The following is a 26,045-nucleotide window of genomic DNA, read 5'->3' on the forward strand; positions in this document are numbered from 1 at the left end:
CATAATAAACTTATGGTAGCTCGTGGTGTATAGTAACGAAGCTATTGACCGTTTCGAACCAATTAGTTGTTGGGGAAACTAGCAGCCGTCTGGATTCCGAAGCAAGTTCGGTATAGACCAAAACGTTAGATAAAACAGAAGGAAATTAACACCATGCATCCATCAACGAGAGACGCCCTGAAATTGCGTAGAAGTGTATTACTTATAGACCGTTCCATAAATTACTTGCAAAGAAAGCAACACAAAAAATCGGGAAGGCGTCATCTTTCCTTATTTCCCTCGCGTCAACCAAGAGGCGGCACCAAAAGGAGCCCAAGTTCACTCGCGATGCCTCTAGCGGTACTGCTTCTTGGCGAGAGAGAGGAAAAACGCAAAAAGGTGGTCTCCCCCACGCCTGTGGTGTTTTCTTCTCTTCGGGAATTACTGGAATAATCTATGACTTTCTGCGTACAATTCTTAATAATAAAGATGGATATCATATCTTCGTGTCAAACTATTTCTGTATTAAATGAACCAATCTATATCTTCGAACCGAATCCGGCAATAGTTCCCAGTGAAGGTTCGACTAGTCAGAGTGCCACTGACGTACTCCCGTCCTAATAGAGTTAGCCGAAGCTCATATAGGTAAAAGGCCACATTAGTGGGATAATTCCTAGCGCCAAAGGTTTCACCCAACGTGTCAGTCAGAGTGAAGGAACAAAGGTTTATTACGATGGGTATGGAGAGAGAAGGGGAAGAAAAAATCCAAACACTAGTCCTATATATATAGGAACCTTTAGGAGAAACTTTAAGACAAAGAAAATAGGGATCTAAGAGCCATAACGTCGTATGTTAAGTAAATTTTAGTCTTGGGAGTAAACACAGCTTCTTTGATATTTAGGATTCATAATTTTTAGATACGAAGGGTGAGAACACTGACATATTTTAAGATGTCAAAACTTTAGAAGTTTAAACGTTGATGGAATATGGTTCACGTATTTTCTAGATGAAATTGTCATCTGTCCAATGGTACCAAGTATTTGCCCCTAATCTAATTATAGCTTGTTATATTTTTAGGTTTGAAAATAATAATTTTAGACAACCGTGGCATCTTGGTTTTAGAATATGGACAAATTTTGAGTATAGTTAAAAAATAATGTACTAGATTGTTTGATTGACCTCTGTGCAATGGTACAGTTCTGGAGATTTAAGTTTCAAGAATAATTCTTTTAAACTATCTAACGTTGGGACAAAATAAAATTTCAGGTTAAAAGAAAGCTAATTTAATCCTTGAAGTGATTGTATAATAATCAGATTAACAAAGCCTAATTCGCTTAAGACATTTTAGCGAGTTACTTTACTCTAGAAATAAAGATATTATCTGAGAAGTCCAAGAAGCTGACTTTCAATTGCTTAATATGGGGACCGAGAAATACGGAGGAGTCACGAGGTGAAAGGCAAAAAAGATAAAAACAAAAGGCGGCGGCGGGAAAAAAAGACAAAACGTCGTTCAAACATATCACATGTCACCCACTCGTATTTCTCGCGCGCGAACGGGATAACTAACACAACACGTCGAGGGCTTTTGTATTTTCTAAGCTAAGGAGAAAATACAGTCTTCTTTATTGGACCACGCCGCCATTGGGCTTTTGGGGACTAAGATATACAGGGTTCCTACGACAATTCCAAAAACCAATTTTAATATACCTCAAATATATTTCCAGGGGGTTTGTGAACCACAAAGACGTTAGGATGGGCTTCCAAGTAACCAGTCCTACACCAAAGTCGTTTTGTTTCAAGCAATACTTAAGTCTTTGTCGTCCACATGTTCGGTCTTAAGACCCAACTGCTGAAGTTCATGAAGACGAATTTTACAAATACAATTTTTGAAACTTGAATGATGATTTTCACTAAGGTTTTTTTTTCACTCTAAAACAATTGATATCCCTAATATTTCCAGGTTGGTATGAACCCTGATATAGTATACATTGGCTTGTCAAAGGGGAAAAAGAAAAGACTGGCTTAAATGGCCAACACACCGAACTAACACTCTTTGCCCAAAAAAAAGTGTCCTCTAAGATAGTAAGTGAGTTCCTTGCCACGAAACTTTAGTTTCTTTTTTTTTTCTTTAGAGCACTCGATTCCTTACTCTAAAAGGTTTCAGACAACTCGACATATAGACTAAAGAATCAAGAAATATGGTCGTATCCAAGCAATAAGACTATTTTAAAACGTTTCCCCATTGATATGAAAACCCGGTTTAAGCTATAGCTGCAATTCGAAATATATTAATTCCGTTTTTCAAAGTAAATCACCACGTACTTTCTTTCAGATGACCCCTTTAATTGAACAGGTATATGCCTTCAATTTCTAAGGGGTTATCCACGAGGGGCCAGTCACTCAGTGCAATCGGTATACACGCGGTACCATTGGCTGTACTACAGTGATTACGAGTAACCTTCAAAAGCTCTGCATGCATTTCACAGTGTTTAAATGATTACGCGTAATCCGTAACAGGTGTATAGCTAATTCGACAGTGATTAGCCCCTCGGTACACTCAAATCACAATATGTAAACAATAGCCCTTAGGACAAAATGGAGATATAAGTTACATTTTCGATTTCAAGATTGATTTCCCCATGGAACTGCACAATCCTACCATATTTTTGGAGCAAAATTAAAAGTCTACAAAAACAAATAAAGAACGACTTGATACAAATAATTCGGGGATCCAATCCAATCGTAGGTAGCACTCCAGGTAAGTAGGTAATTTGAAACTTAAATATAACTTTCGTTCAAATATTAAATACCTTATACGTCCAAAATTTCCCCCGATTTCAAAATGTTCCCTTAAAATTCTAATTGAAAAGACATGTTCACGTCAATGATTTCAGTTAAAAAGAAAAACTAATGCGGTGCACTTAATACGTCAGTGCCCTTCCTTAAATTAACCACTACGCCTCAAGATGCCATGGGAGATACTTGAAACTGCACACGATTCCCTACAGGCTCATGGGTCCTGTCCTGTCCTGTGTGCAGGGTGTTTCTGATAAGTCTGCAGCCATAAATTAAGGGGGATATTCATTGGGAAATAAATTTTCAGTCGAAAATGTAACTTCTACCTCCATTTTGTTGGCCACAAGGGACACTGTTTTCGAGTTATGATTTGATAAGTATTTTAGGGATGACCCCTTAATGACATTATGTATAATCATTGTCTTTCAGTTTCTTAATTAAATTAAATTTAAGGGGTCATTCGTAAAACACTTTGACCAATCTTAACTCGAAAACAGTGTCCCTTGTGGTCAACAAAATGGAGACTCAAAATCAATTTCCCAAAGAACATCCCCCTTAATTTATGACTGCAGACTTATCAGAAACACCCTGTGTATCGAAAAGGTCGATGCTTGCACTAATACATTTTATTAAATAAAACTTGACAATATTTGAATAGATGGGATAGAAAGATTCACAGAAAAGTCCGGTTCAAGTTATATTTTCAAGGAGCAGCGAGATTGCTTGACCTTAAAGGACATACAAAGAAGGTACCTGACCTAACCTTAGCCCTAAGTGTCAACCGACGAATGAATGAAGGAACGAACGAACTAGGAATGGGCTGGAGATTTTTCCCCGAAGATACTCTAGAGTCTAGAGAGGATAAATAGTAACGACTAGATCGGGTAACAAATATACAGAGCGAGTTGGACCATTGGGGGTTTCAAAGTTGGATTGGAGAGTATACTTTTATTTAACGAGAGCCAAGAGAGGAATATACCTTAGAGGAGATCCAGTTTCAAGTACTTTTCTACTGTCAATGTACTGTAACGTTATATCAAGGGTAAATAGAGATACTGTTCAAAAAGTGAGGAACTGTAGTGTCCAGTATGATGTTTACCTGCATGGTGAATTTTAGGTTTTCTAATTTTTCGTTTGACTATCAGCCTGTGAGAATTCAACCAATCCCGTAGGGGTAAGAGGTTCGATTTAGCAGACGCCACTAAACCAATGGCGGATGGCGCAGTAGTCCTCGTTTTTAAGACTAATTAAATGCTAATTATTTATTTTTAATATTTTACCTTTTATGTTTAGAAAAAGGCCGTTCTTTTAAGGTACAATGTTATGTTACCCGAACTCTTCCCCCTTTAATTTTTTCCCACGTAAGCGACGTAACGTACAGTTTCGAGTTAATCTACTTCTCTCTACTTTATGGGGAGGGGGGGCAACCAAAAACTTGATATACTTTTTCAACCCTTCGAGTTTATTGGCCAAAGTTCGCAGGATAGAAGGGTCAAAACACCTTTCCCCCATAACGTAAGACGATCCGTTTTGGGTACGTCTGGACATCAAGCAGTGGCCGTAAAACTTAAGTACTCCCTGGCTGGTGGAAAAAACATTAAGAAACCTTCGGGTTATACCATTGAATCAAGCCAACGGCCATCCAGACTTAGCTAGTATGGTCTATTAGGAAGAAGTCATTAAATACACTCATGAATATTCTGGATGATATCGTAAATAATCCGACGCCGATATCGAAAGTTTTACTGGAACCGATACCGATTTTAAACGATTATTTTAACTCTGAGAGAACCTATTATATAACCCAATGAAATCGATATCAAAAGATTTTTACCGCTAAATCAGTAAACTAACCTCAAACCGATTAATTGGTAAAAATAAGTAAATTAAACTGGTAACAATATCGGTAAAACTAAATTAGACTATAAAATATTTTTAATCAGATGAACAAGTTTTAATTTCACTGATAATGATTTATATTAATTCAATATTCAGGCATAAAAATTAACAACTCATACTATAGCTGAAGTGATCAATATAGTTGGAGAGAGTTAGTATCATTGGGCCCAGTCCTTCGCGTCCAGCAGTCTGATGGACATTTTAGGATATAAACTTGTGAAGTACATACCAGCGAGCCAGCAATTTAACTGTCATACTTAAGAGCCAACTTTATCGTCTCCTTATAACCTTTTAAAAGGACTATTCGCGTTTACGACACTGTTTAAAGTCCTTAACTTAGATTTAAAATATTTAATCACGAACTTAGCTATTCTAAATAGATCCAGCAATGAAGTTAGTAATTTTTGGGGGGCCATATACAGTGAGCTAAGGGGAATAAATATATGAAACTTAGTTTAACGTAATATTAAAGCAGAGCGCTGGTTTGTCGACCTAGCTAGGCTAAAGTCTTAACCATCATAGACGTTCCTAGAGTATGCACTTTCCGTTTTCTCTATTTGCCTTTGGGGTAGGACAATATTGTTATTTTTAAACTCTAGCACCCTTTTGCCTACAAAGTCAACAGTAAAAAAAGGGTTTTTTTTAATATGTATTCCGAGAGGCATCGCAAATATCAATATCAGCCCTACAATTCGACGAATCATATTGGGGTCTAAGTCAATATTTCTTGGAATCACTCAAGCTGGGATCGTGTTAAAAAAACCACTATAAGTTACGCCAAAATTCGATCAGCCAAAAAGAAGGATTAAAATGGAAATATTACCATAAGTTTACAAGATATATTCCTTCCATAAGTATGACACTACCTATACACTTCGTAATGCTACTGGGAGACTTACAGCTCGAGATAACTAGTTCGAGAACGACGGAAGCGAGAATTGAAGTCCTACACTCGGTGGTTAATTAATTTTGCTGGTCCAAGTTCCATCTAGGTCCTATTTAGTCTGCATTACTAAGCCTTTGACAGCAGCGCCTCACCAGGCGTTTTCGTTTCACCCAGAATCTATGACCTACCTCACTCTGCAGATTCTAAGTTACCAGAGATTAACAAACTTATAGAGGAACATATCTTACGAACTTATGATATTATGTATATGAAAAAAAAATGGGTCAAGAAAATAATCCCGGTTGATATCAAGGGATAAAAATAACTCCCATTTTGAGTATCTGAAAGCAGAAACTAAGCCTAATTGACTTTTGAGTGCCTATAACAAGAAAAGAGAACAACAAAGACATCAAGGGAAATATTCAAGCTATTTTTATATACATTAGGAACCTGATTCCCAGAATCACTTAAGTGGACCCAGGGAACTCTAATTGTACCGCGGTCATATTTATAGTTCTGGGAAAAGATTGTAATGTATACCTTTGTTTATGTCAAAAAGATACAAGTTTCGCCTGATTGTTCAACATCAAGTATATCTTCCTACACTATGGGAGATACAGATTCCAGGAGTTACCTGTATAATTTCGTAGTTCTAAACCATTTTTCTTTGTCTTCTGCTCATAATTTAGCATCTCTTAAGTTAAATGATATTATAGTGTACAAGACACAAACATTAATTTATTTTTCCAAATAACCTGTTGATTTTTTCTCTATCACTGAAGGACCATCAATAACGAGTTCTGTTGCTCATTTTAGGACAAACCAATATTGTTTAACCATCAACTTTTAAGAGTAACAGGGGTGGGGGGTGGCTCAACTACACCATTTGGGCCTACAGAACCGTGAAATGAACTTTGAACCCATACCTTTAATAAAATCAACAGCTTGTTCTAATCCGTACGTATCTTTATCGCAATCATCGAGAACGTACGCGCCCAGTTTAATACCGGGCAAAAAATCGCTCTGGTTGTTGACCCAGTCCAAGGTATACAGCATACACTCCAGCGCTTGAATACCACCCTGTGGCATAATGGGTCCGCACGTCATCGTGTCCTCGCGTTCGTGTACCATCATCAAACCACCCAATATAATGTCCCCGGGTAACTCCGCGATCCTCTTGACCGGCCACGGGTACTCCAAGGTTTCATTGACGCGATAAAATCGCGTCGAAACTGACCTCTTCCAAGGCCCCAAATAATCAAAATCATCTTCTTGGTCCGTTACTTGAACGAACAATCGAGTTGTTAAATAATCGTCCGTCTCGTTAACGGAGGTGTCCGAACCGGACAATGTCCAATCGGTATAGTTTAAATCAGTTTCGTTACTCGTCCCATTATCACTGGAGTTCCAAGTGAAAACATATGGGAATAATAACACCAAAGTCCAAACGCGGTTCAAGTCGCGATTCAACAAGTTGCGGCAACGCCTTCGATAGAAACTTGCTGACATTTTTATAACTTATTAATATATTATATTTATTGCTTTTATTAAAATATGATTTAAAAACCGCTTATCATCATCTTTGGGTCATCACGCGCTCGCGTTTTGTTATCGGTGTCCGGTTGGTTTAAGAGGGCCTTGGGAAAAACGTGCTCTCGCGTCTAAGGATGCTACTAAACTAAACTAAACTGATGGCGAGCTAGGTTGAGGCTGGATTGAGATGCGGAGGAGAGACAGAGAGAGAACGGGTTACTGGTATAGGAGGGTGGGGAAAGACTTGTTTGAAGTGAAGAGAGTTTTGGTGTGGTTCTCTCATCTTCTCTCTCTGGCAGCTATATGGGATGATGTCCGTTCCGTTACGCTCTCTAACGCTGCTGAGCTAGCTGACATTGATCCCGCAACGTCCGAAGACCGACAGAAGTTCCCCTCCTTTTATAGCGATTAAGCTTACCAGGAATCCCGCTAGGAGGCGGATAGGATATTAGGCCTAACGCCGCTTCCTCATCCCAAGTTTCTTTATTTTTTTTTTTCATTTCTTCCTCATTTCGTTTTGCAAGGGGTTAGGGGCATTGCAATGTTAAGACGTAGTAAGTTGGATACGTTTCACTATTTCCGGCTTTGTTTTATCGTAAACTTTGGGAACTAGCTTAGCCTAGAAGTAATTTTTGACGTGCCTAGCATTTGCAGTGAGCTTAGTGGAATACGCATTGATCATTTACTTCCCCTTTGCAATTAAGTGACCTCAATAAACAAGGAAATAATTCAAATACTCTTAAGCCTAATTTTCTTTGCTCGTGCATACCGTTTCGTTATTATATATTTTTGCACGTGGACAAAGCGCGCGCTTTCCCATGGGTTCCCATCCCTTATTGGCCCCAAAGATCCATAGTTATTGGTGGGCTTGCAGCGCTGTAACCCGTGCAGAAATTTAGCCAATAAAGATTAATCATAACTGAACAAATTTGCGAAACGAAAACTCGTCCCAGAAATGCACTCACTCCACAAGTTGTAGAGTAAAGAGTAAGAAGCAATGTCTCTAATTTACACTAAAAATACAGTTACGTCACTTTTCCACCGGAATAATCAACCCCCTCCCCCTGGCGGGCGTCTCTCGAAAAATATGGCAGAGAAAAATGGTCAGGGACGGGGGTATACCCCGCGAGAGCGTGATATGACCAAGAAAAAGCAAAGTTGTGCAAAGAAAAACCTTCCTTGGAAAGAAAAGTGCATGCGGGAGCAAAGAAGATAGGCTGGGATGATGTAGAAAAAGAGATGAGATATAATAATATAAGAAAAATATGACAAGTGTTGAGGAAGAGATTGCCCCCCCCCCCCCCGAGTCAGAACCCATACACCCAACAGCACCACCCTTTTCTAGCATGCAAAAAAATAAAATAAAAACTAGGCAAAATTTCCAAACCATCAAATCGTAAAACTCCGCAGCGGAGCTAGGAAAGAGTAAGAAGTATCGTAGACTACCAAGAATATATTCAATTTTATAAAGAAGAAATGCAATATGACAATAACCTCTTTCTAAATTTAGAAATTATATTAAAATATGCATGATACGCTTCATATGGTCATTGTAATCCTATATAGCATTTCAGGGACTTGTTTGATATCCCTGTACTGCTTTGAACTTAGGGGGAAAGCATTAATTTAATTTACTGCCCCCTTAGCACGCGCCTACCACTAAGCTTTAAGTCTAACAGTCCAATCAATATTCATGGATGACCATTATGAATAAATATTTCCGTACTGAACTAAGAAGTAGCCAGTAAAAAAAAATATAACCATAAAAATGTTGCATTTAGAATGTTTCTTTAGGTTTTATCTTAAGTAAAGGAATGAATGGGGTGGACCCAAGCACTCCCTGTTGATGCGAACTTAATGGTAAAAGAAAAGAAAGTTTATTTATATGTATGTAAGTAAGTAAGTAAGAAACTTGGGAAGTTTTTCTAGTCGCTCTGTTCTGGGAGCACGGCAGTGCTCCCAGCCAAGTCGAGCACTGACATCCTTTTCTCGAAGCAACTCGTGGCACTTTTAAGCCCACTGTAACTTCGTGATGGGTACAGGTAAAAGCCTGAAATTTTGCTTGCCGCGAGGACTGTCAATTGTAGCTATAGTTTCCAAGTTTCAAGTTCCTACCCTATATACTTTTCGAAATATCGCAGGTGAAATTTACCTTATTTTGTCACTCACTCACTCACTCACCGATCATCAAAATTCTAAGGTACTTCTAGAGGAGATAGAAACTTAAAATTCAGGATTTAGTTTTCATTTATTTTATAAAGCACAGAAAAATTAAAACATCCCGAAATTTTTATAAAATTGTTCTTTAGTTCTTTATTTTAAAACTAGATGGCGCTGCCGTCTTTTCAACAGAAATAGTGTGTGTTCTTGGTGAAAGGACGTAATGGTCCAAAGTTAACCGAAAGTTAAATATATATTAAAGCTAGTAGGAGTAGTAGTTTAAAAGAAATGTGTCTTAACTGATGCTACATTCTTTTATTAGGATATCGCATACAATCTTTATTGCATATTCTCTGCGGGTCGAAAGGGGTAATTCAGCGTAAATATGGACAAACGTTAGCCATTATATTGGCAAACGAAGTACCACGAGAGAGTCTTGTTTTAATATGACTACCGAAGTATAACTAGAGGGTCTACAAAAAGAAGTGAGATCCTATGAAAAACATTAACATGTACAAAAATGGGCCAAGCCTCGCTTCGTGCCCTCTCCGCCGTAAAACGTTCTGAGATCCCATGTAGAGCCAAGTCTGTCTTTTGTTCTCATTCAATCGCCAATTGAACAATTATGTTATAAATTAAATCCTTTTCCTAATTAATAACCAATATTCTTTGACTCTATCATTATTATACATCTTTGTTCGTATCAAAAATATCGTGACTTGGCAATCGCAGATAAGTAATATTAAAAGGAAGTCGAGGGGATATTCACTAAATCGTTGCCGATTTTAAAATAATCGAAGGGATATTCACTAAATCGTTTATGGTCGAGGGGATATGTACAAGTTTATAAGATGAGTCATGCACAACCCTATGTACAAATTATATGGTGAGTTATGCATAACCTTATGTACACCTGCGCTTGCCAAGTCACGATATTTTTGATACGAACAAAGATGTATAATAATGATAGAGTCAAAGAATATTGGTTATTAATTAGGAAAAGGATTTAATTTATAACATAATTGTTCAATTGGCGATTGAATGAGAACAAAAGACAGACTTGGCTCTACATGGGATCTCAGAACGTTTTACGGCGGAGAGGGCACGAAGCGAGGCTTGGCCCATTTTTGTACATGTTAATGTTTTTCATAGGATTTCGATTTACAAACATTAGGGAAAGTTCTAAGAAAGTTTCCTAACTTAACCTCATCACGCGTTATTCCCATTCGCAGTTTAATATGTTAAGTACATGCATCTGATGGTTTACTCTAAGTTGGGCACTAAGTTTACTGAAACTCATTGCTTTGATATCGTAAGCGTGCAATTATAATCCAAGTACTAATTCATCTTAGCCCGCTGAGTGAAAGGTCAGAAGTCACTCCAAAGCCGTAATCCTCTGCCACCATCCTCTGCCACCGGGTTGAACTAGTAATTACAACCCGTGACCCCCCCCAGTGCACAAAATAATAAACTTTTCCTTGGACAGGTCCACCCCCTTTAGTTTTTTAAACTGGTCCATGGACTTGTATACTATTTCCCCAGACAGTCTGCACTTAAGAAAGTGTTGTCGTTGCGAAATGGGTGACCTCGTGTATACAAGCGTTTGTTTAGGGTTTTAGAGAGATGCATAAGCAATAAACAGTGCCTGGTAGCCAAGGCTTCGCTTTTGGTCAATAAAGAGTTCGGATGCCAATGGCATCTGTTGTTTTAGAAAGGTTCCTCTAATATGTTTAGGGGCGCTGCCGGGGTTAAGGAAAACCCCTTCCAATATTCTAGAGTTTTTTTATCAATAGTCTGAGACAGAATAAATATACCCCTCCCATGGCATCGAAATTAAAATTAACACCAAAAGCCCATAACGTCAACGATGTGTAATATTTTAAAATATAGGGTTCAGTTTAAACTGATCTAAATTTAGTCCGTAAATTAAATATAAAGGACCCGTAACGTCCTTAACTTACATTAAAATACTTGAGGATCCTCTTCACTATCCCACGTTGCCGTAGACATACATACATACAGAAATTCACCAACATAATTTTCATTTAACAAAGGCCCGAACCGAACGTTGAGCCTGAAATTATCATTAACGTCCGTACGTGTTGAAAACTGGCACTCAAATGAGCTTTGATTTTTCGAAAATAGATCGACCCCTACTGCGATGGCCAATTTTTTTTTTCTTTTTTTGTAGTAGATCAAACAAAACCATGATCAAACTAGAGTATCTAGAGACAGAGTAGCTTCAATAGGCTAAAAACACGTCACAGTCCTATTTTTAGGAAGGGGGGAAGGGATGGTACCACATTAGGTTTCGGCTAGCCTCTCTCCGTAAAGCTTGCAATTTCACTCCCCCCTTGTTAAAGGAGTTCTCCTTCCCCTCAAAACGCCCTCAGGTTAATGGTAATAGTTAGCATAGGGCGCTGTCCTTTAGCCGTGGTATAGGGGCTAGCAACCATTCCCCCCCTTCTATAGACTAGCGGCGGTAGAGGGGGCGTAGAGTGTGTACCCCTTCCTTTGGGCGCGCTCTTGTAAGAGTGGATACTGTACGTGCCCAGAAGGGGGATGACACTGCCATGTCATTAGTAATGCCAAAAATCGTGACTCATAGAAATAGAGGTCACTGACAGAAACGAAGAACCGTTTTATTTCTGTCTTAAAAATACTGATTTAATTTTTAATAATAAAGAGAATAAAATTACATTTTGTAAATCTACAAAAATATTTGTAAAGCTAAGAAACATCACTAGTAATAAATGTATTTTAAAAATATACGAAAGAAATGATATAGTATTTTTATAACCAGTTATTTTCTTCTTTTCCTAGACCTAATTTTGGTCTAAAGTTGACTCGAACTATGTTCATCACTAATCACAGTGTAACTTCTATTATTGCGTTGACCTTCGGGTACTATACGAATGTTGTCATCAAGCTTTTCATCAATCTTTTCGTAAATAATTTCGTCGTCAATTGGCCTATAAATAAACAAAATTAGTGGTTTTAAATATTATTAAAAGAATAACTTTGAAGAACCATAAGTTGATTTTTTTCTAATAACGGGGCAAGTGACTAAACTCACTTTCCTGGGATGCTAGGCAATGCTACATCTTGCTTAGAAGGTTTCATTGGGTCGAAAAGGAAATCGGACTTATCAAATGAGTTGTTAGGATACGTCCCTTCTGAAAAAAACAACTTGAAATCGTTAAATTAACAAAGAACAAAAAGATAGGCAGTAACGTACCAGAAGCGTTTTTCACGTGGTTACTTATTATGGCGTGTTGGGTATCAATTGTAAAAGAATCTTTTTTTAAAAAAAATTCTTAAAAAGGTGTTGACATGCGCAAAAGTATAGCGTAGTTTTACGTACCTGAATGTTGTCTGTCGTAAGGTACAGTTTCCCCGTCGTAAGCGACAAAATTAGAGGTCATATAAGGTTCCTCCTCGGTGTCGGGGACATAGGCTTCATTATATTTCTGTCCACCGTTGTATTCAATTTGTACTCTGTCACGTTTGTTTATGTCATTCCTTTTGAAAGAAAATAGTTAGGCCTAATTCTAGTTACCATAAGCTTCAGTGTCCATACGTACTCGTTCTTAAATAGCTTGTGACTCCAGTACCACATAATCATCAGTAACAGTACGCACAAGCTAAAGATGCCAATGCTACCAAAGTACCAGCTCCAATAGTCAGGATACGCTTGACAAGGCTTAACCTATTGGACAGTATTCCATTGAAATAGGCCTAATCAAGAGGAGGATATTTCACACTTACAGTATAACCAATCAAGCGCGAAAGGTCACGACCCGCGTAGTTGACCTTAAAGAAGTTAGTTAATTGTTGGTAAGTGAAGAGAGGTTTCTCGTTGTCCAAGGGATGGGTGATGACCACACTGATGTAATTATCTTCGTTCGAATCGTTGTTTTTCCCCTTCTTTTGGAAGTAGCATTCTACCACAACTTGCTCGGGTCTGCGCGTCATGATTTATTTTAATTAATACCAAGGCAAATAGGCTTAAGTACTAAAAGACATACCTGATTCCTCCGGATGTTGGTAACTCTATTTTCTCTTCTTCAGCGAAGTTTTGGGCTAATTCCGCCACGTTTTCTTGAAACTTTTTCAAATGCTTGTCAAGGAACTGATACGGAATAAAATTTAAAGATATGTTGAATCAAAAATTCACGTTGAAAATATGTATAAATATACCTTGCTACATGTCCAATCTTGCTCGGTAAGTTCGAAGAAACACAAAGTAACCGCTTGCATCTCAGCTAGTGACCTAGCTGTTGTCACCACCGGTGTTGGTGATGGTTTTATGACGTTTATACCTAACATACAACGTCACAATAATAAGCGTTAATCTGTTTTATGCGCAGTTAACAATTTACCTGTCATATTATAGCTCAGTTTAAAATCCACCTTTCTTCTGTTAAAATCAAGACCTTGCGAAAAGACGGTGGACATTGCGACGAATACGTCTTTTGCAGAAACTATAAGTTTAACTTGTTTTGTAATTGTACTGGTGAACATGTACGCTGGTGTAGAGCTGAATGAGGAATCTTTGCCATACGCTTTTTGTATCGTAAAATAAATTAGGGTTTGGACAAGTGATAATTAACGCGAGTCACTTCAATATACCTTTCCCAATGGCGAACATATCACCAGCCCTGTCATCAAGAACCAATTTTTCAAGAACAATATCCACGGAATGGTTACTTTTCTGGCTATCACCGATTATGTAAAAAGTTCTCAAGGTATTGGGTCGAAAACCACCCAAGTCGTCGAGGGTTATTGTCCTAGCAGCTTCGGTAAATACCTTGACCTCGTTCAAAGCTAATAGAAATTCAGTTTGAATTGAATTAGGCTTAGCTAGGTAAGAATAAAAAAATCAACAAGAGAAGGGACATTACTTCTTTCGAGTGCTTGGTAACGAAAACTTAGTTCTTCAGCGGCCGTTAGAACTCGCGTCCACGTGACCGTAAACATCGCGGAAAAGACAAGTACTTCGTGAGACAATATTGACGGAACCTTAGTCTTGTGTTTGACACCATTTAGTTCGTACTCAACCGCGAGGTTCGTGTGTCCATTAAGATTATCAAAGTACAAACGGTAAAAAGTCTTTCTACTTTGCCAGTCGCTAGAACCAAAAGAATGACTGCACTTGGCCTCCGTCTAATTAAAATAATCAATTATTAGACGTAGCTTTTAATTAAGCAAGTTTAGGTTTAATTACAGTTGGGTCTGGAATAACGATGGTAACGCTACCTCCAGTAGAAGGTAAAATTTGGACATCGGGAATGTCTTCGCAATTGACTAGAAATTACCAATTTGTTATTCACAGCTTCAAAGAAATACCATGTAGAGTCTGTTTTTTTTTGTAGTTTAATGGGTTAAAAACGTACCAACAATGTTGATTGGAACTTCTGTAGTCGAAATGGTTTCATTCCAATCAGTTACATTTGTTTCGTACCAATCCGTCTTTCCGGTAACAAGGACATTTCCAAGGGCGTATCCTTTAATTACACCATACATGGAAATATTATAAAGCTAAAAACCTGATCCGCAATTAAACCTAATTAACTTACCCAAAAACAGGTACATAAACGAGGCGAAAAATAATTTCTTAAAATCTAACACCATATTTAATTATTTAAGTCGATTTAAATCTCATACTTGGTACGGTACCCTTCTCCAATATTAACTCGTTACGGTGTGATATAAAACCTACAGTATATATATATGTCGCAATAAGAGACAAAAAAAAAGAATTCCAAACCAAACGTTAATAAAAAGCTATTGCCCCTCGATGATAGAATCCAAGAGAGCTTAAATTGCCAGAAAAAAAATACACAATAATGCCTTTCGACGTAGATAAAGTGACGTAGTGTTCACTGTTATCTACGTTTTTGGTAGATAAGAATGCGAGCAAACTTATATATCCTTGTCTAGATACAGCGATATTTTGAAAAAAAGCCTTGATGTTGTCGCAAATTGAAGCCAATTAGAAAATCGACAAAGGGGAATGGGGGGGGGACGTTTTATGATATCGTTTACACGAATGAAAGGTTATTGCAGGCGTAAATAGATTAACACGAAATTATTAGTCATGTCTTTAATTTATTGAAACAATTACATAGAATAAAACACTCCTTTATCGACGTATGAAGTATATAATTGTTCGGCATGCAGGGGTCTGCTCAATGGTGAGAGAAACCTGGTTACAACTGGTCATTGTAAGCCAAAGTCCACCAAGAAATAGTTAACTGATAGTTAATTAGTTGACCTATAATTATATCAAAGCACATTATAATTTATTGTTGATAAAATTCTGGTTGTACAGTCTACGATACCGTAACTTGTTTATCTGAATTTATTTACACTGTGATTAGGTTGATAACTGATGCAGGTACACTCGGTGTCTGATTAGACTGATTTCCATTTTGCTTGATATGTAATATCTTTTTCGAGTCTTTAGTTATGGTATATTCTAAGGTTATATAAAAGATAGTCATGATAATCATGCCGCAGATGACGTAGTAAATCTTGCTATCCAATTGCAATTTGGCACTGGTAGCGTTGATGATAGCTTGACCAAGATTGTGTCCCACATATGAAATAGAGTATATTGGGTCTTTCTTTTCGGGGAAGATCATCGCGGCTAAAGCTGCAAAAGGAATTGTTTTTTGATGCATGATTAAGAGGTCCTTGGGCACCAGAGTGTTCAAATAATTGACCCTAAAACGTGTACCACCGAAACGTTCTGCTCATTACTTTATTTGGCCTAAATTTCTCAAATACTTAAAGTGTGTTAAGCCTAGTTTTAAAAAATTAAAACGTAATTGAACACACGCGCCAAACTCGAAAGAGCGCCGGACGTCATCATGACCTTTAAGATGACTTTAGTCATCTTCAAGGTCAAGGTCACGTGTTTTGGTCTAATCACAAAGAAATATCCATTATACCTTTAGGTTGTAGATTGACAATAACTTTTATGTAGCTCAATGCGCTGACAATAAAACAAATAATTAAGTAGTCGTTTTTCAGGTTAGGGGTCCAAAACAAGGCCAGTAACAGTCCCGCAGTTTCCAGAGCTATACCACTCGTAAACAAATGAACTCTGTAATTATCCAGAGCCCTCGATAGAACGAGAGAGCCCGTCACTTGCATAAAGTCACTTAAAATCGGTATCAGTCCAACGAATTGCATACCAATCAAACACGTCGTGAAGCTCTGCAAGATTTTTTTTGATTTTTTTACTTAATAGACCATTTCGATGTAACCAAGAGGGAACGACATGGGGGTAATACCCCCCCCTTGTATACTGAGAGTTGCCTACCCCCTTTTTTACTTACCTTGCTAACCTCTACATCATTAAACGCATCAACGAAACCAAAGTTTATAGACATAATGAATAAAGTAAATATTTTCCAGTTTTTAAACAAACTTAAACCTTTCAAAATCACACCGGTTTTGGGGTATGAAATCGAATCAGGGTTCGAGTCCAAACACAAACAAATCCCAGTTCCAATAACGCAGGCAGAACTCAAAACCCCAAACAGAAGATTGCTATAGAACTGTCTAGGTTGGTCAAAATGTTGATTAGACGCGTAATCACTTTCGACGAAAAATACACCGCATTGTCTATTGGTGATATTAGCTTCGTCCATTTCGAGGTATCCAACGTTTAGAATCTCGTAAGTGATGACGTCACCAATCATGGCTCCCACACTTCTCAAAGCGTTGTCAAGTCCTAAGAAACAGCCAATTATGAACGGTAATGAAGCGCCGGTTAATCCGCAATACTTTTCGGCATAAATAATCAACGTGGCTTTAATCGACAATTGACCGGCTTGTCCCAAGACGTTGTATACTATGGCTGCGGGAATCAAAGTATACCACGTGACGTAGAGATTGGCGACAACGTAAAGTAATCGCGCCAGATTTCCAATAATTATCGAATACTTATGACCAACCAAATTTATCCATAAACCAGAAAATAACACGAAGAAAACAATGGCCGAACACAAACCTACGCTTGACGAAATTGTACCTACGCTCTTCTCAATGTTGAAGCTACTTTGCAAATGGTCAGTCGGTCCCTGAGCCACAAAGAAGAGAAACTCCATAACAATCAAAATAGCGATGTTTTTGTATAATTTGCGTTTTACGCGTACGATATCTTCGACAGATTCTTCCATGGCGAACACCGTACTAGTGTTCTGTTTTCCAGTTCGAACGAGTCTACACGTTTTTATAAATTAAATAATCTCGAAGTAGTCAAATTGCGTATAAGTTGAACATTTGCTTCTTTGGTTGACACTAGTCGATCTAGGCTGTAACTGTTGGTTAATATACTTAACCAGCAGCTAAAAAACGCGAGGTTAAACATCTACAACTGTTTTGTACCGTACCTCTTCAAACTATAAACAGCAGAATGTTAAACCTTGAAACCTGCTGGATGTTACGTTCTTGCCAAAAGTATATGTTCAGTTAAAACCCTGCCGGATATTACGTTCTGCCAAAAGTATGTTCAGTAAAAACAACTTTGCCAGACTTATTTTTTATTTTAGGTTTCGTGATAGTTATTTCTAAAGGTAGATAAGATACAGCCATGACAAAAATGGCGGACAACAGGTAGTAGATCTTGATGTCCAACTGCAGAAATGAACTAGTAGAATTAACGATAAAATGGCCCAAGTTAATTCCCAGATACAATAATGAGAAAAGTGCCTCCTTGTTATCAGGAAAGATTAAGGCGCCAGCAACTGATTGTAATTAAAATGTGTAGCGTTGATTATAGTAAAAAACAACCCGAGAAAGCTGTTACCTTTTGGTTGAAGATACGTCACGTTTCTCAAAGAAATCAGACCCAAAGTAATCAAACATACAGTTAAAATGTTGTCCATCACGTCCGGGATCCAAAACAAGGCCAGTAACATGGACATTACCGACATGGTAACTCCAAAAAGAAACATAGAAATTCGGTAATGACCCATGGTTCTGGATAGAATCAGAGATGAGATTGCTATAAATACGCTGTTGAGAAGGGCGATCAAACATGTTGTAAAACTCTAAAACGTAACTCGAGCATCAGATCAGTGCATCTCTGCCAAAAATGTTAACTAACCTTTTCAATATCGACCTCGATGAACGAATTCAACATTCCAAAATTGACAGCTACGAAAAATAGCGTCATGGCCTTCCAGTTTTTAAGTAATCTCAAGGTCTCGAGAGCTTGTCCCTTTATAGGACCCTTCGACTTCGGTTCGTTATCCAAAAAGAGACAAACAATTACACCAATAACGCAACAAGACGTTAAACCACCAAATAGAGCAAAGCCATAAACGGGATCCGGTTTGTCGAAGTTACTGTTCATTTTATAGTCACTCTCCACAAAGAATACTCCGCAACGATTCGTGGTCTCGTTGTCAATGGACGCGTCATCTTGGTACCCCATGTTTAGTACGAGATAGGAAATGATGTCACCCATGATGGATCCGAAAAGCTTCAAAGTATTATGAAGCCCAATAACACCGCCTATCAAAACGGGTAGAGAAGTTTTGGTCAAAGCTGAATAACGCGTAGCGTACTCCACGAGCAAAGCCCAAGTTGCCAATTTTCCCGCCTCGCCAAAACTCTGCTTTAAGATATTTCCCGGGATTAGGGTGAACCAACTGACGTAAAGGTTCGACGCGACGTATAAAAGTTTGCAAACATATCCAAAGACGATAGTGAATTTATGTCCGACCAGACCAATGTAAAGACGGCAAAAAAACAGAAGAAAGATAAAAGACGAGGCGTACCCTACGCTAGACGAGATGGTACCAATACTTTTTTCGATGTTATAGCTGCTTTGCAAATGCGTGGTGGGACTATTAGCCATGTTAGAGAGAATGTCGGAAAAGACTAAAATAAGAAAGTTTTTGAGCAAGATTCGCTTCGCTTGACTTATACTCATGATAACGGCGATAAAACTCTCTTTGACGTAAAAGTTTTCAGTTAAACTCAAACTGTAGTACGTTATATGAAACACCTGGCTTGTTTTTCATGAAAATAAAACCAAACACGACAATACCTTTACTAAATACGAAAACTGGGCAAGCCAAGGTCACCCATATCAACGGATCAAATGTTATGATGAATATCCTTTCACTTTTTCTAAAAAAACAGCTTTTGCAATTCATGATCTCTAATATTTAAGTGAAATTTTACAGAGAATGAAGTATAAGGCCTATTAGTACCCTCTCATTTAAAGCACCTACTACGATTTAAAAAGAGTTTGTCAATTTTATTTCTCAGTTGAACCTTTCTTGATGGTTAATTCTAAAGGTATATAAGAAACAACCATGACAAACATGGCGGACAACAGGTAGTAGATTTTGATGTCCAACTGTAGAAATGAACTAGTAGAATTAACGATAAAATGGCCTAAGCCAGCTCCCAGATACAATAATGAGAAAATTGCCTCCTTATTATCAGGAAAGATTAAGGCGCCAGCAACTGCTTGTAAATAAAATATTTAGAGTTGATTATAGAGGTAAACCACCCAGCGAGAAAGCTCTTACCTTTTGGTTGAAGGTAAGTAATGGTTCTTAAAGTAATGAGCCCTAAAATTATCAAACATATTGTTAAGAAGTTGTTCATCAGGTCTGGGATCCAAAACAAGGCCAGAAACAAGGATATTGTTGCAGTCGTAACTCCAAAAACAAACGTAGAAATTCGGTAATGACCCATGGTTCTGGATAGAATCAGCGACAAGATGGCTATAAGTACGCTAGTAAAAACCGCCATCAGACCGACGTACTGCATACCAACCAAACACGTGGTAAAACTCTGAAAAATAGTTCATTTTACCAAGAGAACCAAAAGAATAATCATCGTACGCTTCTGGGTCAACATACCTTTTCAACATCAACCACAATGAACGAATTCAGCATTCCAAAATTTAATGCAACAAAGAATAACGCCACAGCCTTCCAGATTTTGAGCAATCTCAAGGTCTCGAGGGCTTGTCCCGTTTTGGGAAGCTTTGATTTCGGCTCATAATCCAAGAACAGACAAAGAATGATTCCAATGACAGAACAAACGCATAAACCACCAAATAAGATGAAACCATAAAGGGGGTCCGGTTTGTCGAAGTTACTGTTCAATTTGTAATCACTCTCCACAAAGAATACTCCGCAATTGCGATGAGAGGTCTGCTTGTCAAAGGAGGCCTTGTCTTGGTACCCCCTGTTCAGTACGAGGTAAGACATGACGTCACCTATGATGGATCCGAAAACCTTCAGGGTATTATGGACACCAATAACACCGCCCATCAACAAGGATACGGAATTTCCGTTCAATTTTGAATAACGCGTGGCGTAGTCCACGAGCAAAGCGCAAGACGCCAATTTCGCTGTCTCTCCAAATGTGTTCTTGACTATATTTCCCGGGATCAAGGTGAACCAACTGGCATACAGATTTGACGCGACGTATAATAGTTTGCAGACGTAACCGGTGATTATAGCGCATTTGTGTCCCACCACGCCAATATAAAGGCGCGAAAAGAACAAAAGAAAGATGATGGCGCTGGCCAAACCTACGCTAGCTGAGATGGTACCCATACTCTTTTCAATATTATAGCTACTTTGCAAATGTATAGTTGGACTCTGTGCCATGTTAGAAAAAATCTCAGCTGAGACTAAAATAATTACATTTTTAATCAAATTTCGTTTCGTTTGACTGGTACGCATGGTTACGTTGTCGTAACAGAACTGTTGAGTATTGGAGCGAAATGTTTTTCAGCACTCGTAAACAAGTCAATCGTACACGCGACATCTGGTTTACGGTTCAAAAAGGAATTATATCATACCTTTACCAATTCCGAAAAAGAGACAAGGACATTCTCCAGATAATATTATACCCCTTTTGCTTGTCATAATCAGGACCCACATATGAACGTATGAACAGCCATCATAGTTCGTTATGAGCTTGGCAATATGGAGGTGATGCAGGAGGGCCGAAATCCAATGGGACTGCAGGGTCGACCTGACTTTGCACGCCATAAGCGGGAGCTGAATAAATTACAACTCTAACCGATGACACGGAATCTAAAATGTGTTTTTTGATTTGAATATACGTTGGGGGAGGATTTATGCTGGTTTTTGACTGACTCTGAATGAAACGCAATATTTTCGAAAAAACCTTATTGTGTTAGACTTTAATTGTGATGATTAACTAGTAGAGTATTTTATTTGAAACTATATATCTCTTTGCAAGTAAAAGTATTTATTATCGTATGAAGTTAATATAGTGACACCTAAAATAAGGGTATAAACATCAGACGGGTGTCACACTTGAAGTTAATATGTAAGTCTTAACAATGAGATATACAGAAATAATAATGCAGCTGCGCACTATAAGTAATATAACAACAATAAGTTTACTAAAGACGGAGATAGATTATAAGTGTCATACTTGTGGGTATTATGTTACGCATGTTGTGTAGTTGTATTAGGTAAACGTACGGCTACATCCTCTAGGCTGGTAGTAATCGGTATATACATTTAAAAATAATTAGAAATTATTTATTTTGATTAAAAATGTAATTAGGTCTTTCTGCACACTTCGAATAACCTGTTATAGATGTATAATTCTAATTATAATCAACAGATTTAATAGTAAAATTTATAGAACTATTTTAGTTGGGGCTTGTCAACATTAAATTTTGCTTTGCTCCCCAATAAAAAATGTTCAAGAGCACTGAAACCACCGAGCATGACAACCATGATTCCACTCATGGTGTAAATTTCGATGTTTAGACTTAGAAATGAACTTGAAAAGGCCAGAAAGCCACGCCCAACGTGATTGGCCACGAACTGGATTGTAAATATAGCATCCTTCATTGGTAGGACGAGTCCGCAAAGAACTATAAGATAAATGGTAATTAGCACCATTGAAAGTCTCGCGAGGTTTGTTAAAGCCTACCATTGACCAAGATTTGAACGACGGTCAAGCTAGTTGAACTTCCGCCAACAAGAAGTAGGACAGTTAGGAGAGATCCGACGGTACCGGGTCTCCAAATACTCGCTAACAAAAGAACCGACATACCGGTTCCAAATCCAAGTATGAAAAATGGCCATCGAGGTAACCCTCTAATAGCAGCCGATAAAATCATAGCAAACGCCAACCCAACAACGTCGAATAAGATTGGAAACAGACCAACGTATTGAAGACCATATAAACAAGCTAGAAAGGACTGAGAAATTGATTCCAATGGTTTCACAACGTCAAATCAAAAGCCGCAAAATTAAAATAACACAAAGATCGTCGTGGGCAATGCGTGATTCACGCTGCCTCTGAGTCAACGCGTAAAACATTTACCCCGTCGTAAACATTGTACATGACAATACAGAAGGCTTTCAACCAAACTACTACCCTTTCTGTTTATTTTAGAAACCATTGGGACAAAGAATACATTAATTACAAAATCAATCTTACTTTGTCCATCTCGGTGTCAAAAAATTCGCCCATCGCACCCAAATACAGACTCAGTACAAACAAGCAGACAGCTTTCCAGTTCTTAATCAATAAAACGGTTTCCAATAACGTTTCTCCAAATTTTTCACTTAGTTTCCCTTCTTTCTCGTCCTCCTTGTTTTCAACTTCGCTTAGAAATAAACAAGACACTGAGCCAAGTAGCGCGACTAACCCTAAACAACCGAATAAGATCAAAACGGAGGCGTAAGGCGGTTGGTTAAAATTGGAATTTTCGACATAGTCGTCATCTTGAAACAAAACCCCGCAATTTTTCGGGGAGATTAGGGTTTCATTCGACACAAGATTAGTACTTAAAGTCATTCCTTTGTTTATAACCAAATAGACGAAAGCATCCCCGATAACGCTTCCAAAAGATATAAACAACCTTTGAAGAGCGTACACAACACCCAAGACTTTATCAAAAGGTATTCCACTTATGACGCTGTATCTCCGTCCCAGTATCGCCAATAGCGAGTTGTTAGTCTGTCTTCCTATGGCGCCAATTGTCTGGGAGAGGATACTAGCTGGTAATAAAGTGTACCAAGAACCGTACATGTTTGCGACAACGTACAGGGCACGGCACAGATATCCTGTAACCAGAATTTTCCCGCGACCAAAAGTCTGTCTGGAAACGGTTGAGAAGAAAAGCAAGACTGGGACAGAGACCAGTAAACCGATACCTCTGGATATTGGTCCAATTCCGTCCTTGATATTAAGACTGCTTTGAAGACGATTCGATGGATTGTCGGCCATACCGTGAAGTAATTCAACCAAAATCAAGATGGCCATGTTCTTCAATATGGTTCTTTTATCAGACTTCAATGAAGCGTTTTCGCTGGGTACACCTTCCATTACAACGCTCTTAACTCATTAAATTGCTTACGCTTCACTGTCGTTTCACAACACGCAGTGTAGACGAAGAATTACGATTTGATTAACGTGCATCATGTCGGGAAAACAAAACTAACTTTTTAATAACAATGCGCCGCTAACCTTGAATTTTGAAGTGGTTTTTCCCTTCAGATCATTTTCCGTAGATAATTACTGGAAATTTAAACGCTCTGGTAATTCTAGCTTTATTTTATTCAACATTAACTAAAAGTACAGATGTTTTAGTACTTTTTTCTTGGGCTTTCAGTAAATAATACACATGTATTTTAAACACTGCCATAGTTTATGAACTGGAAAATTTACTAGCCAATTAGCGATAATGGCTAGTGCGAGGCAGAATAGAATTGAGCGCGCGTGGACTGTCACGTGATAGACCGACACTAGTTTTTTTGTAGAAAAGGAATGCGGATGTTTATGCCAAAAAACTGAACCAGATTTTAATTGGAGCTCATCATTTTCTATCCAATATCCACGGTAATTATCCACAGTTAAAGTATGTTATATCCAAAATTAATAAATAAATTATTAATTAAGAAATTTGTGAATAATGGACAGATAATGATTGAGATTCAATTACATTACAGCCATAAATACATACAAGACTTTGAACGCGTCACGTTGAACGTGTTACCATTCACTAATTTTGACACGGTAATTGAGTAGAGGTATCACTACTTATCTCAGAATTCATTAAAGACTCTGGCGTCATGGATCTTTCTAATTTATAATAGCAAGCTGAACTAGCCACTAAAACAGCTATGATTACGTACACTTGAACAGTCAAGGGTAAACTGGAACTAAATCCATTACAAACCATTTGACCACATGATTCCGCTATAAGGAAGTTGGCGTATGTCGCTTCAATCTGGTCAGCGTGCAAGATGCCATGAAGAACTGATAATTAAATTAAATTAATTAACAGTCTCCTTCAGTTTTATAAATTAAGCCTATGATTACCTAGGGACAAAGTCGTCAGCGTGGCGAAAGAAATCCCCCATAGGATTATTAAGAGATAGACGTTGAGACTATCATTTTTTAAACCGGGGTTCCAAAGAATAGCGTGCAATAGGGTTGTCAACTCAACGGCCATCGCAAACACGAAGACCGGAAATCGACCTAATCTTTTGGACAAAATCCCGGAAGTGAAACCAAATATGACCTTACTCATTCCGTAGCATATTGATGATAAACCAACATATTGCATTCCTAAAATGCATGTCACAAAGGCCTAGGTGATTTGAAACAAACTTTATTAAACCTAACCTTGAGCTAAGCTTACTGTTCTCTATCAGAATTTGAGAAAATACTTCACCCTACTTTATTGAACTCTGACGTCACGAAGGCTTCAGTCACGCCACGATTAAAATTGACCATAAACAAAGCTATAGCCCTCCAATCCCGATTCAGACGTATAACCTTGAGAAATAATCCGACCTTGACCTTTTCACATTTCGAAGTTGTGGCGTCCATCATAAACCAAATTAAAAAAAGGCTTAACAAACCGAACGAGGTCAAAACACCAAACAAGATATAAATAGTCAGGTCCGACGGTTGTTTAAAATTCTCAGAGTGATGTTCAGCGGGATTCTCATCAAAGTACACACCACAGTTTTGTCTCGATTCTCTGGATTCATTTAGATTCAAGTTCGCACCAGCGTTCAGTAGCTCAAAGGAAATAACGTTGCCTATGGTCGAACCTAAGGCGGCCAAACTCGTCATAAGTCCGGAGCAGATACCCAAGGCCTTCTCGAAGGACACTCCAAAGCAACCGCGCATGCGTATAGAATAATGAACTAAAATCATGTTCTGCGCAACACGGCCAACATTGTTGAAACCGTAGGACAAAACGTTGGCAGGTATCAACGTCCACCATTTCGGGTACAGGTTTGCGGCTATGTACAGGGTTTCAAAGACATACCCAATCACTACGGCGTTCTTAGGTCCTACTTTACTTATCAGTAACGGCGGCCATAGCAACAGGAATAAGATTGACGCTCCTTGTCCAACGCTGGCCGAGATGGTACCTAATCCTCCGTCCAAATTATAACTACTTTGCAAATCAATTGTCGGTTGTTTTCCAATCACCATAATCATTATCCCAATAAGTAAAGCGAAGAGATTCTTGCATATATTCAACTTTTCCTTGCGTATTTCCATCGTATATTTTGCTAAGCCTAACTTTGAAAGGGAAACTCTATGTCAGTACTAACAGTTGCTATGCTTGTTTCGCTTCATGTGGAATTTCTATACAACTGTACAAGAGTACATTTGACTAACAGATGGAGTTTTATCCATGATGTACACGTAAAAGGCTGTTTACTAGGTTAGCTTTAAAAACCAATGATTCGGGTAAGGGTTTGTTGATATAAAATTGCCCAATTAGTAA

At 38.2% G+C, this 26,045-nt stretch overlaps 7 protein-coding genes across 7 annotated transcripts in view; all 7 read right to left on the reverse strand.

Annotated features, from left to right (window-relative positions):
* Window positions 1-7,069, reverse strand: part of LOC149702501 (metabotropic glutamate receptor 6-like) — a 77,515-nt gene extending 70,446 nt beyond the window's left edge. The window contains exon 1 of the mRNA XM_089867124.1: window positions 6,487-7,069. Within this exon, the coding sequence (XP_089723250.1) occupies window positions 6,487-7,069 (583 nt within the window). The remainder of the gene's footprint in view (window positions 1-6,486) is intronic.
* A 4,830-nt stretch (window positions 7,070-11,899) lies between these two features.
* LOC149702503 (uncharacterized) lies at window positions 11,900-15,405 on the reverse strand. Its single transcript, XM_089866335.1, has 14 exons — window positions 14,833-15,405; window positions 14,650-14,760; window positions 14,481-14,560; window positions 14,158-14,419; window positions 13,886-14,080; window positions 13,636-13,818; window positions 13,454-13,575; window positions 13,282-13,385; window positions 13,022-13,217; window positions 12,838-12,962; window positions 12,618-12,775; window positions 12,492-12,551; window positions 12,330-12,429; window positions 11,900-12,225 (listed from the first exon to the last, which is right to left on the reverse strand). Exons 1-14 carry the CDS (start codon window positions 14,885-14,887, stop codon window positions 12,090-12,092), a joined length of 1,887 nt encoding a protein of 628 aa, XP_089722461.1. The 5' UTR covers window positions 14,888-15,405; the 3' UTR covers window positions 11,900-12,089.
* Window positions 15,406-15,423: 18 nt separating this feature from the next.
* LOC149702504 (N-acetylglucosamine transporter UNC93A-like) lies at window positions 15,424-18,292 on the reverse strand. The gene is made up of 4 exons (XM_089866336.1): window positions 16,600-18,292; window positions 16,210-16,477; window positions 15,598-15,911; window positions 15,424-15,530 (listed from the first exon to the last, which is right to left on the reverse strand). Exons 1-3 carry the CDS (start codon window positions 17,443-17,445, stop codon window positions 15,622-15,624), a joined length of 1,404 nt encoding a protein of 467 aa, XP_089722462.1. The 5' UTR covers window positions 17,446-18,292; the 3' UTR covers window positions 15,424-15,530; window positions 15,598-15,621.
* Window positions 18,293-18,365: 73 nt separating this feature from the next.
* On the reverse strand, window positions 18,366-19,130 carry LOC149702505 (UNC93-like protein). The gene has a single exon (XM_089867125.1). It carries the CDS (start codon window positions 19,128-19,130, stop codon window positions 18,366-18,368), a length of 765 nt encoding a protein of 254 aa, XP_089723251.1.
* A 48-nt stretch (window positions 19,131-19,178) lies between these two features.
* Window positions 19,179-21,164, reverse strand: LOC149702506 (N-acetylglucosamine transporter UNC93A-like). The gene is made up of 3 exons (XM_089866339.1): window positions 20,149-21,164; window positions 19,813-20,080; window positions 19,179-19,747 (listed from the first exon to the last, which is right to left on the reverse strand). The coding sequence occupies exons 1-3, from the start codon at window positions 20,980-20,982 to the stop codon at window positions 19,536-19,538; spliced, it is 1,314 nt and encodes a 437-aa protein (XP_089722465.1). The 5' UTR covers window positions 20,983-21,164; the 3' UTR covers window positions 19,179-19,535.
* Window positions 21,165-21,924: 760 nt separating this feature from the next.
* LOC149702507 (N-acetylglucosamine transporter UNC93A-like) lies at window positions 21,925-23,620 on the reverse strand. Its single transcript, XM_089867126.1, has 3 exons — window positions 22,730-23,620; window positions 22,217-22,487; window positions 21,925-22,157 (listed from the first exon to the last, which is right to left on the reverse strand). The coding sequence occupies exons 1-3, from the start codon at window positions 23,618-23,620 to the stop codon at window positions 21,925-21,927; spliced, it is 1,395 nt and encodes a 464-aa protein (XP_089723252.1).
* A 676-nt stretch (window positions 23,621-24,296) lies between these two features.
* On the reverse strand, window positions 24,297-25,816 carry LOC149702508 (N-acetylglucosamine transporter UNC93A-like). The gene is made up of 3 exons (XM_089867127.1): window positions 25,162-25,816; window positions 24,617-24,865; window positions 24,297-24,553 (listed from the first exon to the last, which is right to left on the reverse strand). The coding sequence occupies exons 1-3, from the start codon at window positions 25,814-25,816 to the stop codon at window positions 24,297-24,299; spliced, it is 1,161 nt and encodes a 386-aa protein (XP_089723253.1).
* Between the last annotated feature and the right edge of the window lie 229 nt (window positions 25,817-26,045).

The sequence above is a fragment of the Phalangium opilio genome, unplaced genomic scaffold (assembly GCF_054372755.1).
Source record: "Phalangium opilio isolate 3A_F unplaced genomic scaffold, DU_Popi_V2 ptg000017l_1, whole genome shotgun sequence".
In the NCBI taxonomy this organism is placed as follows: Eukaryota; Metazoa; Arthropoda; class Arachnida; order Opiliones; family Phalangiidae; genus Phalangium; species Phalangium opilio.

Coding starts and splice junctions, on each gene's coding strand:
- LOC149702503 (XM_089866335.1), bottom strand. CDS start 14,887: ATGGTGTTAGATTTTAAGAAATTATTTTTCGCCTCGTTTATGTACCTG. Junction 14,761..14,832: donor GTTTATGTACCTGTTTTTGG/GTAAGTTAATTA, acceptor GTGTAATTAAAG/GATACGCCCTTGGAAATGTC. Junction 12,963..13,021: donor CGCGCTTGATTGGTTATACT/GTAAGTGTGAAA, acceptor ACTGTCCAATAG/GTTAAGCCTTGTCAAGCGTA.
- LOC149702504 (XM_089866336.1), bottom strand. CDS start 17,445: ATGGAAGAATCTGTCGAAGATATCGTACGCGTAAAACGCAAATTATAC. Junction 16,478..16,599: donor ATGATGTAGAGGTTAGCAAG/GTAAGTAAAAAA, acceptor AAAATCTTGCAG/AGCTTCACGACGTGTTTGAT. Junction 15,912..16,209: donor TGTCAATCTACAACCTAAAG/GTATAATGGATA, acceptor TTCCTTTTGCAG/CTTTAGCCGCGATGATCTTC.
- LOC149702505 (XM_089867125.1), bottom strand. CDS start 19,130: ATGGCTAATAGTCCCACCACGCATTTGCAAAGCAGCTATAACATCGAA.
- LOC149702506 (XM_089866339.1), bottom strand. CDS start 20,982: ATGCGTACCAGTCAAACGAAACGAAATTTGATTAAAAATGTAATTATT. Junction 20,081..20,148: donor TTGTGGTTGATGTTGAAAAG/GTATGTTGACCC, acceptor ACTATTTTTCAG/AGTTTTACCACGTGTTTGGT. Junction 19,748..19,812: donor TACTTACCTTCAACCAAAAG/GTAAGAGCTTTC, acceptor ATTTACAAGCAG/TTGCTGGCGCCTTAATCTTT.
- LOC149702507 (XM_089867126.1), bottom strand. CDS start 23,620: ATGGAAGGTGTACCCAGCGAAAACGCTTCATTGAAGTCTGATAAAAGA. Junction 22,488..22,729: donor TTGACACCGAGATGGACAAA/GTAAGATTGATT, acceptor TCAATTTCTCAG/TCCTTTCTAGCTTGTTTATA. Junction 22,158..22,216: donor CGTTCAAATCTTGGTCAATG/GTAGGCTTTAAC, acceptor TTTATCTTATAG/TTCTTTGCGGACTCGTCCTA.
- LOC149702508 (XM_089867127.1), bottom strand. CDS start 25,816: ATGGAAATACGCAAGGAAAAGTTGAATATATGCAAGAATCTCTTCGCT. Junction 24,866..25,161: donor TGGTGTTTTGACCTCGTTCG/GTTTGTTAAGCC, acceptor CATGCATTTTAG/GAATGCAATATGTTGGTTTA. Junction 24,554..24,616: donor GCTGACGACTTTGTCCCTAG/GTAATCATAGGC, acceptor TTTAATTATCAG/TTCTTCATGGCATCTTGCAC.